This window comes from Mobula hypostoma, chromosome 23 (genome assembly GCF_963921235.1).
Source record: "Mobula hypostoma chromosome 23, sMobHyp1.1, whole genome shotgun sequence".
Taxonomy (NCBI): Eukaryota; Metazoa; Chordata; class Chondrichthyes; order Myliobatiformes; family Myliobatidae; genus Mobula; species Mobula hypostoma.
This window is the reverse complement of record NC_086119.1, coordinates 14,798,118-14,815,320: the sequence shown is the minus strand read 5'-3', so window position 1 is coordinate 14,815,320 and position 17,203 is coordinate 14,798,118. Positions and strand designations below refer to the sequence as shown.

Sequence of the window (17,203 nt, the reverse complement as noted above, 5' to 3'; positions counted from 1 at the left end):
GGATTCTATTTACTTCAACTGCCTTCTCAGTCTGTTCTGCCACTGACAACAAATTATGTACATACACCCAAGATATTTCCCCTTTCAGAATTGTGCATTGTAGCTTATTGCTTCTGGGAGTAACTCAGGAAAATGTGAAGCTTGGGGTGGGTTGGGTTGTTCCCCAATTTTGGCAACCCATTTGCAAATGTTTCGTTACTATACGAGGAGCATCCTCCGAATGCTTGGCTCCTTTATACACTTATCAATTAGTTGATTGGACATCATCACAGAAACCCGTCCTGACATCGCAGTTGAGTTTCCGTAATGATGATGACCAATCAGCTAATTGATAAGTATAGAAAGGCCAAACATTCGGACGACACACACTACAAATGAACAGCGGACTGCTGATGTCTCATAACGGTGATGAAACGTTTACAAGTGAATTATATTGCTTCTTCTCAAACTTCCTATCAAAAGGTAATATTTCATATGGTCATGTCTGTCCATTTCACATGTCTCTCTCTTTGCAGTCCATTGCCATTCTTACAGTTCACTATGCCACAATTTTTACATTGTAAGTTTGGCAATTCTGTCATGTACTTCAAAGTCCAAGGCATTAAAATGCATTAACAACAAAGTAGCAGTCTCAATGTCCACCTCTTAAGAACTTAATTCTATACTTCACCACTCCTCCACGATCTAAAAATCAAACCTTTTTCCTGTCACTTAGCCAGTTTTCTCTCTATGCTACTATTAACCTCCACAGATGAAAACTATTGTAGTAAGTGGCACCTCATCAAATTGCCTTTTGGGTGGTGGGGTGGAGATGTGTCTCTACCAAAGGAGCTGCAAGGCGCTCCTTCCCTCTGCCAGCCTCCAGGTCACACCTGGGCCAGGTTTAGCACCTGCTTAGGACCCTCTCCCCACTGAATCAGAGTCACATGAAGCTATGGGAGCAGGTGGTGGATGGTCGTATGAGCACCTGGTGCACGTCACAAGTCCTGGTTATGCGGCTACTGACGCCAGGCAGGCAACCTCTGATGTGTATTGATAATGGCTGGGGTCAGCCATCTTGTAAAGACACTGCCCAGAAGAAAGCAACGGCTAACTGCTTCTGTATGGGGGGGGGGGGGGTGGACTTGCCAGGAACCACCATGGTCTTGGAAAGACCATGATCACCCACATCATACAACACGACACATAATGAACAAACGAGAATTGGGAAACCAGATGGAAATGTATTGAATGACATAAGTGAATTTTTGAATTGGGACTGCTAATTATTGGCTGGTACTTGAGGGTTTTATTGACTGAGATAAGCATGTACAAAATGCCTCTCAATGTGTATTTGTAATTTTGATTCCTTGTGGAGCTTACAAATTGCTCTTCAATATGTTGACCTTCTCGGTTGTGCTTCCTGTGCCAGGAGGAGTAAAAGTGTGTCTTTCTTTACAGATAAAAGACTGCGTCGATCATACTGTGCTTCCAATGGACGGTGCCACCTTAGCAGAAGCCATGCATCAGCGAGGCATCAACATCCGTTACATGGCCAAGATAGTGGAGTTTGTTTCAAAGAGTCAAGCAAGGCAACAGTTAGACCATATCTATGTACGTTCATTTTGGCTATTACTTGGTTTAACAACACTATAATACTAAAGAAATTCATAAAAACAGTTTACTTAATCAGAAATCATTATCTAAAAATTAAACTAGGTATGACACATTTGCTATCCTAGACTGCTGATCTTGTAGAGGTGTATAAAATTGAGGGGCATAGACAGGGTGGATGCACACACTCTAGTATTTTTCCCTGGGAGGCTCTGTAGGAGCATAGCAGTTAGCGTGCTGCTGTTATGGCTTGGGACATCAGAGTTCAATTCCGGCGTCTTCTGTAAGCATCTTTCTATGTTCCTTCCCATGTGTACGTGGGTTTCCTCTGGGCTCGTCAGTTTCCTCCCACTGAATGGGTTAATTGGTCATTGTAAATTGTCCTGTGAGTAGACTAGGGTTAAATGGCTGTGTGGCTGGGTGACGCCGCTTGGTAGGCCGGGAGGGCCTGTTCCACACAATACATCCAAATGAAATTAAATAACTCAAGAACTTGAGCGACCAAGGGGCAACTCTTTGCACACAATGGATGGTAAGTTAGTGGAATGACCTGCCTGAGGAAGTGATTAAGGCAGAAACAATAACAGCTTTTGGAAAACAGGTGAGCATGTATGTAGATAGGAAAGGTTTAGAACAGGGGTTCCCAACCTGGGTCCATAGACCCCTCCATTAATGGTAGAGGTCCATGGCATAAAAAAGGTTGGGAACCCCTGTTTTAGCAGGATATGAACCAGTCACGGGTAAATGAAACTAGCTTGGATGGGCATTTTGTTCACAAGGACCCAGTTGACCTGTTTGTGAGCTGTATGACTGAAGTGTCAAAGGCTGAATCCTGTCACAGCAACTGAGGAAATTCCATTCAAGAAATTAAAGAAATCTGGAGTTTGAAAGCAATTAATTCAAATTCTGAAACTTAAACATACCAGGGTGTTGTTAAAGCACAGCTGATTCATTAAGAAAGGAAATTTGCTGTGCTTCCAGGTTTTGGCCTATTTTAAAACTCCAGCCTCTCCACAATGCAGTTGTCTCATTACTGTCCCCTTTAATGGTACAGCAAGCTGTTCAATAATGAGGGAAAAGCAATAACTAGATAGCTGCCCCACATGCTGGGACCTAATACCTTTAATTAAAAAAAAAAAACAGCAATCTGTAGTTAAACACAATTATTCAACTTGGTATTCGAAACAAAATTAAGCATTTCTATTGACACATTTAATTTTTGTTTTACCACTAGAAACTTGGAGTGACTGAATTAATCACCCGATCAGCTAAACATATCTTCAAAATATATCTTCAGGTAAGTGAAAGAAATGGGAATATGAATTTGAACCAAATGGTAGGGTGATAACGAGCAGCAGCAACGCAATGAAAGCATCACTATTTAGGAACGCTGTTTGTAGATGGGTCTGGAGGCTGGGAAAGAAGATGTAAAATGTGAAGATTGGAAAGGCATGGCAGCACAGCGGCTAGCATAATGCAATTATAGAGCTGGCAGTAAGATTGGGGATAAATCCTTCCACTGTCTTTAGGGAGTTTGTGTGTTCTCCCTGTGACCATGTGGGTTTCCTCTGGGTGCCCTGGTTTCCTCTACATTCCAAAGATGTACGAGTTGGGGTTAGTGATTTGTGGGCGTGCTATGATGGCCCCAAAAGCACAGTGACACTTGTGGACTGCCTGGCACAATTCTCACTGATTTGATGCAAACGACTTCTTTCACTGTATGTTTCAATGTGCATGTGACAAATAAAGCTGACCTTTCTTTCATCTTGTGTCACTGAAGAGTTGGCACAGGAGTATCAATCAGAAAGGCCCTCTTTTGGCCAATATTTCTGATTGAACGCAATTTAATAGCAAGTGCGTTTTTTACTTGACACACTTGTGTTACTTTATTTCTTCCTCCCATTTACCCTCTGTGTTCCTAAATTGTACCACTCCCCGCAGTCAAGCTCCGTTTGAGGAGTTTACTTCATCTTTCCTAATGCCTTGCTGTCAAAGTTCAATGTAAATTTATCAAAAGTACGTATATCTGACCATATACTACCATTGAGATTAATTTTCTTGCAGGCATTTACAGTAGATACAAAGAAACACAACAGAATCAGTGAAAAATTACACACAAGCAAAACCAGACAAACGGCCAATGTGCGAAAGATGACAAACGGCGCATATATGGATTCTAGTTAATTGGGACTAATGCATTTTGGCCCAATTAGCCGAACCTTCATAGAAATAGTTAAAAAAGACAAACTGAGTAGCAAATTATGTATTTAAATGAAATACAGAACATATTAGAACACTACTAAAAGTACTACAGTACTATAAAACTGAGTTCCTAATAGTTATTGACAGAGGAATTCATTCATTGTACGCAATGAACAAAATCAGTGCAGGCACCTAATGTAGATAATGGACTGCCTTCAGAAAATGCTTTTGACAATTGCATCCCCCAAATCTTCATTTTCATTGTAACATTCAAAATGATGAAAGGTATATCGAAAGACACATTCTTTGCCAGATTCTGGCAATCTGAAGTCTGAATGCTTGAAATTACATTGAGCAAAACAGGAATTATCTTACTGCTTATTTCTTGCCAACTTTCTGTGACGAAAGTCACTATTTGGATTGCAAACTGGCACTATTTTAAAAACTGATTGCTCTAAGCACAGTGTAGCGTCCATGAAAGTGCATGTGACTCATACTAGTTAGAAACTGTTCACCAAGTCTCCTGCCCCAACTGAGCAGCTGAGTGTTCCAAATAAACAAAGGAAATCCCAGTAAATTTCTCAATTTGTTTTTGTTCTTTGAGTTGTCCCATATAAATGGGTGCCCCAGCTAACCAATGGTCAAATTAACTGCAATCTACTGTAATAGTAAGTAATAAATAATATGGAAAACATGAGTTGTGGAGCCCTTGAAAGTGAGTCCATAGGTTGTGGAATCAGTTCAGTGAGGTGAGTGAAGTTATCCATGCTGGTTCAGGAGTCCGATGGCTGAAGTGTAATAACTGCTTCTGAACCTGGTGCTGTGGGGCCTAAGGCTTCTGTACCTCCTTGCTGATGGCAGTAGTGAGAAGAGAGCATGAAGGTCCTTGATGGATGCTGCTTTCTTGTGACAGCGCTCATTGCAGATGTGCTCATGTTTCTGTAGTAGTCATGTTGCTGAAGCAGAAGAGCAACAGGTGTATTTTCTTCATTTGTGGGTCGTCTGTGTCATCAGGAGGGCCGGTATTTCAATGCCCGCCCCTAACTGCCTTGACAAAAGTGGTGTTGAGCTGGATAGCTGACAGCAGAAGTCCCCAAGTGAAGGTACTCCTGTGTTGCTTTAGGTGAGGAGCTCCAGGAGTCTGACCCAGCAACAGTAAACAGAAAAGCCACTGCTGCTTCTGAAGGCTCCAACATCCACAGTTCAGCTTTGTCAGCAGAAGTGCAAACATTTCCTGAAATGATTACTCACATTGCCTCTATCTATTGATGCGCCACTATTTTTGCAGCAGAGAAAAGCACAAGGACGCTTTTACATGTGCACTTGTCTGTTACGGCTATATAATGTGTCCATAACAGTAATGGAGTGTCCTCTATAATGCCATTAGACTTGCTTTCCTAATACAAGTGATAATTGCATCTTCCCTACTACAGCTTTACCAAGTCCTTTTCTGTCAAATGTATAATGGAGGCTATTTGGAAGTAATTAGGTGTTGCATTTAAGCAGTTTAGAGATAGTAGAGATGTATTTGCTCTGTGGTGCTGAGGCTTGTGTGAAAGTTTATTGCAATTATGAATTCTACATTAGCTGTTAGATTTCAGTTTATAGAATTAATTCCATCTTGAACTGCGCGTTTATCCTTATTCGTAAGACATAAGGGCAGAATTGGGCCATTCAGCCCATTGAGTTAACTCTACCATTCCATCATGGCTGATTTATCATACCTGTCAACCCCTGCCTCCTCTTTGACTTTTCCGTTAGTAACAATCAAGAGACATAACTAGATCTGAATCAACTGCATGATTGGGCAGACAATCTGAATCTTTCGAACCAGCAGCTGCTCCTCTGCCATCTGTCCCACGCTGCTCCTGGGGCACTCTACAACATCCTTTGGTTTCGCCAGATTTACCAGCTCGCTCTCCACTCCACATTGATAAATGCAGTACTGTGCAAAAGTCTTCGGCACTCTAGCTACATAAGACTTTGCACAGTACTGTTGTAAAGTTGTTAAAGCTGTTTTTCCTCTTCACATTAAAAATAAGACCATAGGACATAGAAGCAGAATTAAGCCATTCAGCCCATTGAGTCTGCTGATTCCATCATGGTGATTTATTATCTCTCTCTCTCAACCCCATTCTCCTGCCTTTTCATACCCTTCGACACCCTGACTAATCAAGAACCTATCAACCTCTGCTTTAAATATACCCAACAACTTGGCCTCCACAGCTGTCTGGCAATGAATTCCACAGATTCACCACCCTATATTCACTGACGTAGAATCCTAAGATTTGAAAACTTTTGAATGATTTACAGATGACACTTGATCCATGCACATATTGAAATTATTAGTAAAAATAAGATTGGCATACTCAACACTAATAGAAGTTGAGTGTGGCAAGCTATTTTCCATAGATTGACTCAACCAAAGGAATTGTGTGCTAAAAAGAATGTCACAAATTTTGTCCACTAAGGACTTCTATTATTTAAGTAGTTTCAGTCATCTGAGAAAGCAAATGGCATATTGGTGTTTTTTGCTGGAGGGATTGGAGTTTTTAAAATAGAGAAGGATTGTTACAATTAAACATGACTGAATGAGTTTGCATACTGTACAATTTTGGTCTCGTTGTTTAAGAAAAGATGTACAGATATTAGAGGCAGTTCCTGACAGATTCACCAGCTACTTGCTGGGATGAGAGGAAAAATCAAAACTGCTGGAGGAATTCAGGACAAGCAGGAGGCAAGGAGACAGTTGACATGTTGTCTTGACCTCAGATATTGACCATCCCTTCGCCTCCGCAGATGCTGTTTGATCTATTAAGTTCCTGCATCAATTTCTATTTGCTTCAGATTCCAGCATCTGTAATATCTTGTCTCGCGGGATGAGAGGATTGTCCTATCACAAGTAGTTTTAAAACAAAATAGAATCAGGAGGCTGTGTGACTGAATTGGTGTTAAGGTACTTCCACTAGGGGGAGAGTCTTCAACAAGGGAGCACAGTGATATGGTACAGGGTAGTAATTTAGAACTGTAAAGTGTAGGAATTTCTTCTGTCAAAGGGTGATGAAACTCTGGAGTTCTCTGCTCCTGATGGTTGTGGAAGCTAGATGGCTGGGGGTATTTAAAGAGAAAGTGGATGCATTTTAGGAAGGTTGGGGGAAGGGGTGTAATTCACGGGACTGGCACAGGAGTTGAGGCCTGGGGAAGATCAGCCATGGTTGTACTGAATGGGGTGAGCATTGAAAGGTCAGGTAGCTACTCCTGCTCCTAGTTTGAAGCTTGGGTAATATAATTCCAGAATGCTTTTTTTCCCAAACTACTGTTTTAGTGTTGAATATTTTCCCTCTTATTTTGTTTATCTTTCACAGAAGGTTACATGTGTGCACAATGAGAGGGAGCAAACAAAATCATGCGGCTATCACCAGACCAGAACACACTGATAGCTAGCTGGTGGGTTGTGAGCCCACTTATTTGAATGGGCTTGTTGACTTTCTTTTAAAAGTCAAACTTGGGTGCGATTTTCTCTTATTTAATTAATGTCTACCCATAATAGTTTTGCTTAAAAATGCAGATTATGCAGGTGCTGGAAATCCAGAGTAACATGCACAAAATTATGGAGGAACTCAGCAGGGCAGGCAGCATCTGTGGAGAGGAATAAACAGCTGACGTTTCAGGCTGAGACCCTTCATGAGGACTGATGAAGGATTTTGGTCTGAAAGGTCAGCTGTTTATTCCTCCCCAGAGATGCTGCCTGGGCTTCTGAGTTCCTCCCATTAGTTTGTGTGTGTATTGCCATAGTTTTCCTTGTAGTGGTCCTCCTAGAGTAGTACTGTCCCTCCCTGTAGGCTTGATGGCCCATGTGGTTTTTGACTGGCAGTCCACTCTATAAGATGCTTTTAAAAGTTTTAACTAATTTTCCATCCTTTTATTTACTCAGGGTGTGGAGCTGTCTGGTCTGTCTGTCGCCATAAGCCATTTCCTCAACTGCTTCCTCAGCTCCTTCCCAAACCCCATTGCTCACCTCCCGACTGATGAACTGGTCTCGAAGAAAAGGAGGAACAAGAGGAAACCCCGGCATCTCGGAAATGCTGATAACACAGCCTGGGCGAGCACCACCCCACAAGAGCTGTGGAAGAACATCAGTAATGAGACCAAGAGTTACTTTGACTTCAGTATAGATTGGTATGGATACTGAATCGTTGTGTTGGAGTTGAGGGGCTGAAGTCTACATGCTGTGAAATGGCACACTAAACTTCAGTACCATATATGGCATTTACTACTTCATATTTGTTTCTTTGGTCTTCTGTCCTTTCTCAGAGAAATAATTTTCTGCCTTGGGGTGGCATTGAAGGGCACTGTTCTGTAAAATGTGTCCAAGGTTGAACCTGTACAGTTGAGGGTCAGTGGGCTGTGGTGGATATGCGGACTTCTTTCTGAATCAGGCTTTATCATCATTGACTACCGCTCAATGATCATTAGAGTTTGAGGCAGTTAAGGTCCTCTCTTACGATGGCCGGGCAGGGCTATACTTGCAGAGCAGAAAGTTGAACTCCCACATTCCTGTTCCTGGCAGCAGGATGGCCAAAGGTTCTATCATTGGCCTTGCATTTGGGAGAAGAGCCATAACCTATGGGCTTGCACTTGTCTCATCCTTCACTTCTATCTTGAGTTGAAGAAAGATGCACTGAAGTGGTAAAGATTTTGGCAAAATGTCAACAAGTATAAGCCTGTGCCTTATATATCATAGTAAATCTAGCATAACATCTATTGTATTTGGAGTCAACCGCCTGTGTAAAGCGATAAACTGAACTGTCTGATGTACTTGGTGAATTGCTGATAGGAATTAATTAGGCTCCTAATAGAAAATTCTTTGCCTATTAATTTTTGTTTCTCTTTTATTTAGTGAGAGTGTGGATCAGGTGGTAGAGAAATATGGCCTACAGAAAATTAGTCTTTTGAGGGAGATCTGTGTGAAGTCAGGTATACAGGTAAGATAATGAGTTTATATGGCTATTTGGTGCCTGTGCCATCTCAGAGCTATCCAGTTAGAACAATTTCTCCACAAGTGTCCCCTAACCTTACAAGTATTTCCTTTTCAGTCTGATAATGGTTGTTTGTTTTTTTTTAATATTACCTTTGAAGTAATTTCTGCCAGCTTTATGTTCAGGTCATTATGGCCCCTGCCATGTCCTCTTCAGCCAATGCTTCCAAAGAAACTACTGGCTAATAAGCATAAACACATTCTGCAGATGCTGGAAATCCAGAACAGCAGAGCCCTCTTGGTTAAGTCTCCCTATAGTGAGAGAGAATCCCAAGGGCTTCTATAGGTATATTAAAAGCAAAAGGATAACAAAGGACAAAATTGGTTCTCTTGAAGGTCAGTGTGATTATCTATGCATGGAGCTGAAAGAGATGGGAAATCTAAAATATATTTTTTGGACTGCTGTTTAGTTGGGAGACGGACACAGCATCTATAGAACTGAGGCAACAGGAGTGAGGTCATGGACAGTATCTGGATTACAGAAGAGGGGGTGCTCGCCATCTTGAGGCAACTTTGGGTGGATAACTCCCCAGGGCCTTTCGAGGTGTTTCCTCAGACCTTGTGGGAGGCTAGTGCAGAAATTGCAGGGACTCCGGCAAAAATGTTTAAAGCCAAATACTGGAGGACTGAAGGGAGCAAATGTTGTTCAAGAAAGGCTCTAAGAATGAGCCAGGAAATCAAAGGCAGACATTAGTTGTGACTAAATCATTGAAAAGTATTCTAAGGATCAACATGTGTCAGTATTTGGATCGACAGGGCCTGTTAGGGATAATCAACATGGCTTAAAGAGTCATACATCATGTCTAACTAATCTTTTTTTCTGACGAGGTTACAAAGAAGGTTGAAGGAAAGGCAGTGGACATTGTCAGAGGCATTATTAAAATCCATGTAGACAAAGTTCCACATACGAGGCTGTCTGGAAGATTCAGTTGCTTGGTTTTCAGGATGAAGTCGCTAATGGATTCAGCATGGCTTCACAGGAGAAGCTACAGAATGGTAGCAGGTGGTTGCCTCTCTGACGGGGCCTTTGACCAGTGGTTTGCTGCAGTGATTGGATTGTCTTCTAAATCATTAATGATTTAGATTATAATGTAAGCTGGATCAGTAAATTTGCAGATGAAACCATGATTGGGGTCATACATATTCGGCAGTGAGGGAAACTTGCAGCGTGATCTGAACCAGCTGGAAAAATGGCCAGTGGAAGTAAGTGCAGTCAAGTGTGAGGTCTGGCACTTTAGCAGGACAAACCTGGATAGGAATTACACAGTAAATGATACAGCAAAGGGGTATGCAGTAGAACAAAGGGACCTGTGCTTTAGTACTCTATGACTACCAGATTTTTGTACTCTTATGATCAAAGGTAACATGAGGCTCAACTTGATTTCAATACAGTTTCAAAGCTACAATTATGTACTTACATATTTGGAGACCGGCAATGCTTCCCTGAGTTACATATTGTAAAGAGGAATCAGGTTCTCAGGTTTGGTAAGTGAGACAGAAGACACTGACTATGAATAAGCTTGTAAATAAACGATTAACAAACAGTAAGTGATTTGACCAAGTTACACAAACTACAAAACTAAATATTGAACAGATACTTAGTGAAGAGTGCACATGGGCCTTCTAAGTCTCGAGCAAACTTTCCCAATAGTTCTTGCAGCACTGCTTGCGACCCTCAGTATGAAATAGACCCTGGGGACAAAGGAAAGCGCCCTGTGCTCTGTTAGGAGCACTGGTTGTTTACAAAGCCACCCTTGTAACTTCAAACTGATTACTCCTGCAGTTTACATTTACCTAGTCTTGCCTATCATTTGCTAACTTGTATTCCTTCCCTTTCTCCATCTCCTTATTCCAGCTTCTCCTTTCCGGTCCTGATGAAGGGTTTCAACCTGAAACGTTAACTGTTTCTTTCATTCCATAGCTGCTGTGTTCACCTAGCATTTTGTGTGTGTCAGGAACTGAAGGCTGGCTGGTTCTGATTTTGAATTTGTCTGCTATGTTGCATTACTCCTAAATTGCTATAAGGTTAGTACAGATCTGAGGACTGCACTACGATTAAATGTGAGGCATGGACCAAATACAGCATTGTTTCTCTCCGCATTTAACAAATCCCAACCCCTATCTGTTCTCCATTGCTTTTGCCAAAGTCCTTTAATCCAAGCCCTCTGGTTATTGATTCCCTTGTCAATGGAAAGAGCTTCTCATCTTCTCTATCACAACGTTTTATCAATTTGATACCTCTGTTGAATCTCCCTTTGACGTTCTCTCTGAGGGGAATAATCTCAGCTTCAGTGTCTGTATGCAACTGTATCTGTTGATTATCATTCTAGCACTCTCTCCAAAGCCTCGACATCCATCTGTGGGTTCCAGCCGGGTCAAACCAGTGACTTGTACAGGTTGGGCTCAATGGTATGTATGGAGAGGGCAGTCTGGTTCAAGGGCACGTGCAAGAATTTAAATGTACTTGCATTAGGAAGGGTACCTGTGTGTATCAGTACCACGAGGGGTCTGAGATGGTTCTTTGCGTCCCTGCTTTCCTTCCCCTCCCCCCTTCACCACAAATCTTAGGCAACCCCGCTGTTAGTTTTACCGAGAATTAGATCGATGTGATCGAAAGTTAAATTATTTTGGTGGAAATTTGCGCTACTAATGTGTACAAACATTCACCAGCCTTTAAGTTGGACCTTGTGGTAAATACACTATCCAACGTCAGCTACGCTGGTCTGGTATGGGATCTAACTGGCACCAAGTTCAATAAGTGGTCCTTACTGAAAGAAAGAATAACAAAATTGTCTCTAGTTGTTCAGTAAGGAGTCATCAGTTTGTGTAGAGATAGAAAGCCTGCTGCAGGAACTCAGTTTGTGTTGAGATGGAGAGTCTGCTGCAAGAACTCAGTGGGTCAGGCAGAATCTGTGAGATGAAAGGAGTCATGAATGTTTTGGGTCAAAACCCTACATCGGTCACCTTCCAGAAGAAGTGTAACAACATCATCCTGCTGGCCCTAGATGTGGAAATATATCTCATTGGTCTCCAGTGGTGACTGATGACAAGAAAACACTGGGATCAGATAGTTAGGAATTAGTACATTATTGATCTTGTATCAGGAAAGCAGAGAAAGAGGATTAAAGGGAAATTGCTGTAAAGTAAATGTAGAGTAGTTATATAAAAAATATATTCAAGTAGTTGCAAAAGTTGTTATGCAGAGCCCACTTGGGATCATCCAGGTTGTAAACTGTATTTGGAGTTACATGAGGGACAAATGAGCACTAGCATCTTCTACTGGGGAGTATTTTTAAACCTTGCAATCTTAGTGAATAATAACAGAAAAGTTCAGTACAGGACAGGTCCTTTGGCCCACAATGTTGTGCCAAGCCAATTAAATGGCTAACTAAACTGATTTCTGCCTATACAAAGTCCATATCCTTTAATTTTCCTCATATTCACATGCCTACAAACTGGTATTTTTAAAAGAAAAAAGCAGCCTGGGATCACTCAGCAGTCTGTATTGAAAGAGAATAGTTGACATTTCACATCAGAAACCCTTTGTCAGTACTGGAGCTGGTGTCTTTTTAAAACCTTTTCCTGCACTCTGACCCTGGCTTGCTGCAATTTGTTAATGAACACGATTTTGGTTTTGTAGATTTTACTCAAGGAATACAACTTCGACAGCCGGCACCGACCAACTTTCACAGAGGAAGACATCCTCAATATCTTCCCAGTCGTCAAGCATGTGAATCCCAAGGCATCTGATGCCTTCCATTTCTTCCAAAGTGGGCAAGCTAAAGTTCAACAAGGTGCAGTATCCATAAGGCAGGATCTGCATAGGCACTGTAGGAGTGATACTTTCAATTGATCTCCATTTCCTATTTATGTGTAGACATCAAAGTTCAAGGAAAATTTATTGTCGAAGTATGTATACCATATACAACCTAGAGATTCATTTTCTTGCAGGTACCCATAGGAAAATAAAGAAATATAATAGAAAACATGAAAAACCACACATAACAAAAGACTGACAAACGTAGCCACACGTAACAGAGACCAACAAACATCAAAACTGAAGTACTAAACAGAGGGGACAATATACTGCTGTGATACCGAGTCAGTGGATTATGCAAAGGCAGATATTTACCATGTCACTGATGAGCGCTGGTTTCCCATTTTACCAATAGCAACCAGTTTGGTCAGTAATCTTCCAGACACTGAAACGTCATGCTTAATCTGTTAATTAGCATGATGGCACACAGGGTGTGGTGATTATAAATCAGTTTGTTTCGTGTTCCCCAACTGTCACTCTGGCGCAGTGCCACAATGGAGGTTTGTTTTAATTATTTGGCAAGCTCTTGGCCTCAGCTGTGTTATCCAAGAGAGGCAGAGCATCCCACTCCGTAGAACAGAGAGGAAGTTAACCTTGTGATTGCTATTAAGAGCAGAAGGCAGTGAGCAGGCTCCTTGTATGGCTGCTCAGCTGGGTGCTGGTGCCATCTTTGTGTGGAAGGACTAGACAATATTGCATTTCAAACCCCATCGCTATGTTCAGCCTTTAAGATGATGAAAAAGAAACCAGTTAGTCCTGTGAAAGTAGATGGAAGATCCTGGTGCTCATTGTACAGTTTCATCATGTTACAATATGGGGAGTGTAACATTGTTGTCTCAGTTAGAAGATAGTAATCTAAACAATTGGAAATTATTATGTATAGTTTTTCATTCTATTGTATTTCATTGTTTTCCTTTAAATGCCTGCAAGAAAATGAATCTCAAGGTTAGAATATGGTGACATATGCATACTTTGATAATAAATTTACTTTGAGCTTTGAATTTTTCCTTTCATTAAATTAATTGACTATGAAATCTTTGATTTTAATTGGCTGAAAAACAGCTCTGGGGTTATGTCAATTGAAGCAGGAGCTAGAATTTCAAATTTAAAATCTATGGTGTTTAAAGGCAAGTACATTGATCCATGCATATATACTAATGACCATTTGTAAAGTTGTATAGCACATGCAAAAAGGAATCCATTTGATAAACCCCCAGTACCTCAAGGCTCTTGTCACATAAGTGATAGAGAGCTAAGAACTACACTGACATGAAGATAATCCGTAATACTGGACCAGAAGTGGAAGTATCATTTGAACATTTGATATCAAATTTCCTCTCGGTGCTTAACTTTTACTAAATCGTCACAGGAAATAAATGGCTATCTTTGTTTTTGCATCTTTAGTTACTGGTTTTGATGCTGTGTTGAAGAATTTAGATACCTTGTCTCCAGCATAGTTGTAAGAAAAACCTTGAGAGAATCTCTAAAAGACAGTTTTAAGTAGTCAGAGAAAAGGTATTTTCACTTCCATTTAACTACCAACTTTAGGATAACATATCTTGAGTTACCAGCATAAGTTGACTTCTGATTAGGGTAGTTGGGAAGAAGTTTAGATTGGTGGGGTGCTGATTTAAATAATGATCAGTAATGTTGGCCATGAAACAATTGGACTATTGAAAAACTGACATTCTACAGGGAAGAGAACCTACTGCCATTTCCCTGTTCAGAACGTGAGACTCTAGATCTGCTGCATGCAAACTAGTTACTCTGAAATGGTAAGCTACTTGAACCTAGCAAACCTCAGTCCAAGAGCAAGTAGGGACAGGCAGTAAATTCATTGCCACAGATGACTTTGGAGGCCAAGAGATTAAAACTAAGGTTTAAGGGTTCTTGATTAGTCAGGATGTCAAAGGTTATGGGGAGAAGGCAAGAGAATAGGGTTAAGAGGGATAATAAATCAGCCATGATTGGATGGTGAAACAGACAAAGTGGCCTAATTCTGCTCCTACATCTTATAGTTTTAAGACCTAAACTATAAGAACCTAAAACGAAAACATGGAAACAGGGTTAGTATTTCAGGATGGCAATATGTCACTAATATGTCATTGGGATTTCAAGCATTTTCGTGGTTTTTTTTTATTTTCGGCATGGGTCTTTCTGGATGTTGACTTGGGCTGATTTGAGTGAATGTCGCAAAATCTATGCAGAAATTTGATGTAAATATCTGTCTTTACAGGGTTCTTGAAAGAAGGCTGTGAGCTCATCAATGAGGCCTTAAATCTTTTCAACAATGTGTATGGTGCAATGCATGTGGAAATCTGTGCTTGCCTTCGGCTCCTAGCTCGGCTAAATTACATCATGGGTGATTATAATGAGGTACGTCTTTCAGCGACTTGTAGCTGCATATAGTGGGGAATAAACTAGCTATTCCAAGTATAGGAAATTGCTTAAACTTCAGCCACCTGGCATAGCAGTATAAACCTGGGCATCTGCTCTCCTTACTAACCTACTATCCTGGTTCACCTTGTGGCAGGAATGAATACAATTGCACTTACACTTAGCATATTGTTAAAATGTCGTCATGTTGTGAATGTTGGAGAAACAAATTTAGGAAATAGTTGTTGAAGAGAAAGATGTTTAGGAGGGATTCAGAAGAAGGGGTTTAGAGTGGATATTCCAACAACTAGCTCCTGGATGGTGGGGCATGGGGCTTGTAGATTAATACAACAACTTGTCCGTCTCAACCAATGTGCCCACCCAAACTAGTCCCATTTAGCCTACGTCCCTCTAAACCTTTTCTCTTCATATACTTATCCAAATGTCTCTTTAATGTCCTTATTATACCTGCTTCAACTGCTTTCTTTGACATTTTGTTCCATGAAGAAGTTGCCCCTTGAGTCTCTTTTTAATTTGTTTCCTTCTCACATTTAACCTATGCTCTCTAATTTTTGAATCCCTTTCTCTGGGCAAGGCCCTATGCATTCATCCTATCCAACCCCTTGTGATTTTATACCTTATCTCTATAAGGTCACCCCTCAGTCTCCTATGCTGCAAGGTATAAATCCCTAGGCAGCCTAACATCCCTCTAACTCAGTCCCTCTAGTCCTGGTAATGTTCTGGTAATGTTCTTGTAAATCTTCTTTGCACTCTATCTAGTTTATACATCATTTAAACCAAGCTACAAAACTGAATTGCACAACACATTATTGTTTTAGTTATAAGACCATAAGATGTAGGAGCAGAATTAGGCCTTTTGGCCCCTTGAGTCTGTTCTACCATTTCATCATGGCTGGTTCAATTTTCCTCTGCTCTAATCTCTCGCCTTCTCCCGTATCCCTTCGTGCCCTGACCAATCAAGAATCTGTCAATCTCTGCCTGAAATATACATAAAGACTTGGCCTCTACAGCAGCCTGTGGCAAAGAATTCCACAGATTCACCACTCGCTGGCAAAAGAAATTCTTCCTCATCTTTGCTCTAAAACGCTGCCCATCTATTCTGAGGTTGTGTCCTCTGGTCTTAGACTCTCCCACATAGGAAACGTCCTCTCTTCATTCACTCTATCAGGGTCTTTCACCATTTGATAGGTTTCAATGAGGTCACCCCTCATTCTTCTGAATTCTAGTGAGTATAGACCCAGAGCCATCAAACGCACTTCATATGACAGAGCCATTCAATCCTGAAATCATTTTGGTGAACCTCCTTTGAACTTTCTCCAGTTTCAGCCCATCCTTCCTAAGATGGGGCCCAAACCTGCTCTCAATACTCCAAATAAGGCCTCACCAGTGCTTTATAAAGTTTCAACATTACATCCTTGCTTTTATATTCAGGTCCTCTTGAAATGAATACTAACATTGCATTTGCCATCCTCACCACAGACTCAACCTGCAAATTAACCTTCAGAGAATCATTCACAAGGATCGCCAAGTCCCTTTGCATCTTAGTTTTTTGTTTTCTCTCCATTTAAAAGATGATTAATCCTTTCATTTCTTCTACCAAAGTGCATGACCATACACTTCCCTACACTGTATTCCATCTGCCATTTCTTTGCCCATTCTCCTAATCTTAGTCCTTCTGTAACCTCTACTTCCTCAAAACTACCTGCCCCTCCACCTATCTTCATATCGTCTGCAAACTTTGTAGGGCACATCTTTACTACTGTTTGGGGGTCTGTATACAACTTCCATCAGGGTCTTCTTATCCTTGTAGTTCCTTAGCTCTATCCACAATGATTCAACACCACTTTCTGTCCCTCTGTAACCTCTTTGCCTTGGACATTATGCTCCCAACTATAACCTTTCAATCATGATTCAGTAATGCCTAATGTCATGCCTGTCAATCTGCACCCCCCCCCCCCATTCCCTTCTCAGTCACGGAGGCAGGCTCAGTGCCAGAGAACTGACCACTGTGGTTTTCCCTCGTTAGGTCATTTCACCCTCGCTCCCTTGCTCCCCCCTCCCCCGGCAGTATCCAAAGTGATATATCTGTTGTTGAGGGGCTGGCCACACGGGTACTCTGCACTGGCTCCTTAACTCCTTTCCTCTTTCTGACTCTC

The 17,203-nt window shown here is 41.3% G+C and overlaps 1 protein-coding gene across 6 annotated transcripts in view; it reads left to right on the top strand.

Annotated features, from left to right (window-relative positions):
* cluha (clustered mitochondria (cluA/CLU1) homolog a) overlaps positions 1-17,203 on the top strand; it is a 100,210-nt gene that overhangs the window by 57,272 nt on the left and 25,735 nt on the right. For all 6 annotated transcript variants that reach the window (XM_063031653.1, XM_063031652.1, XM_063031654.1 and 3 more), the window contains exons 14-19: positions 1,441-1,593; positions 2,828-2,890; positions 7,730-7,974; positions 8,696-8,780; positions 12,474-12,627; positions 14,887-15,026. In XM_063031653.1, coding sequence (XP_062887723.1) covers positions 1,441-1,593; positions 2,828-2,890; positions 7,730-7,974; positions 8,696-8,780; positions 12,474-12,627; positions 14,887-15,026 — 840 coding nt within the window. The remainder of the gene's footprint in view (positions 1-1,440; positions 1,594-2,827; positions 2,891-7,729; positions 7,975-8,695; positions 8,781-12,473; positions 12,628-14,886; positions 15,027-17,203) is intronic.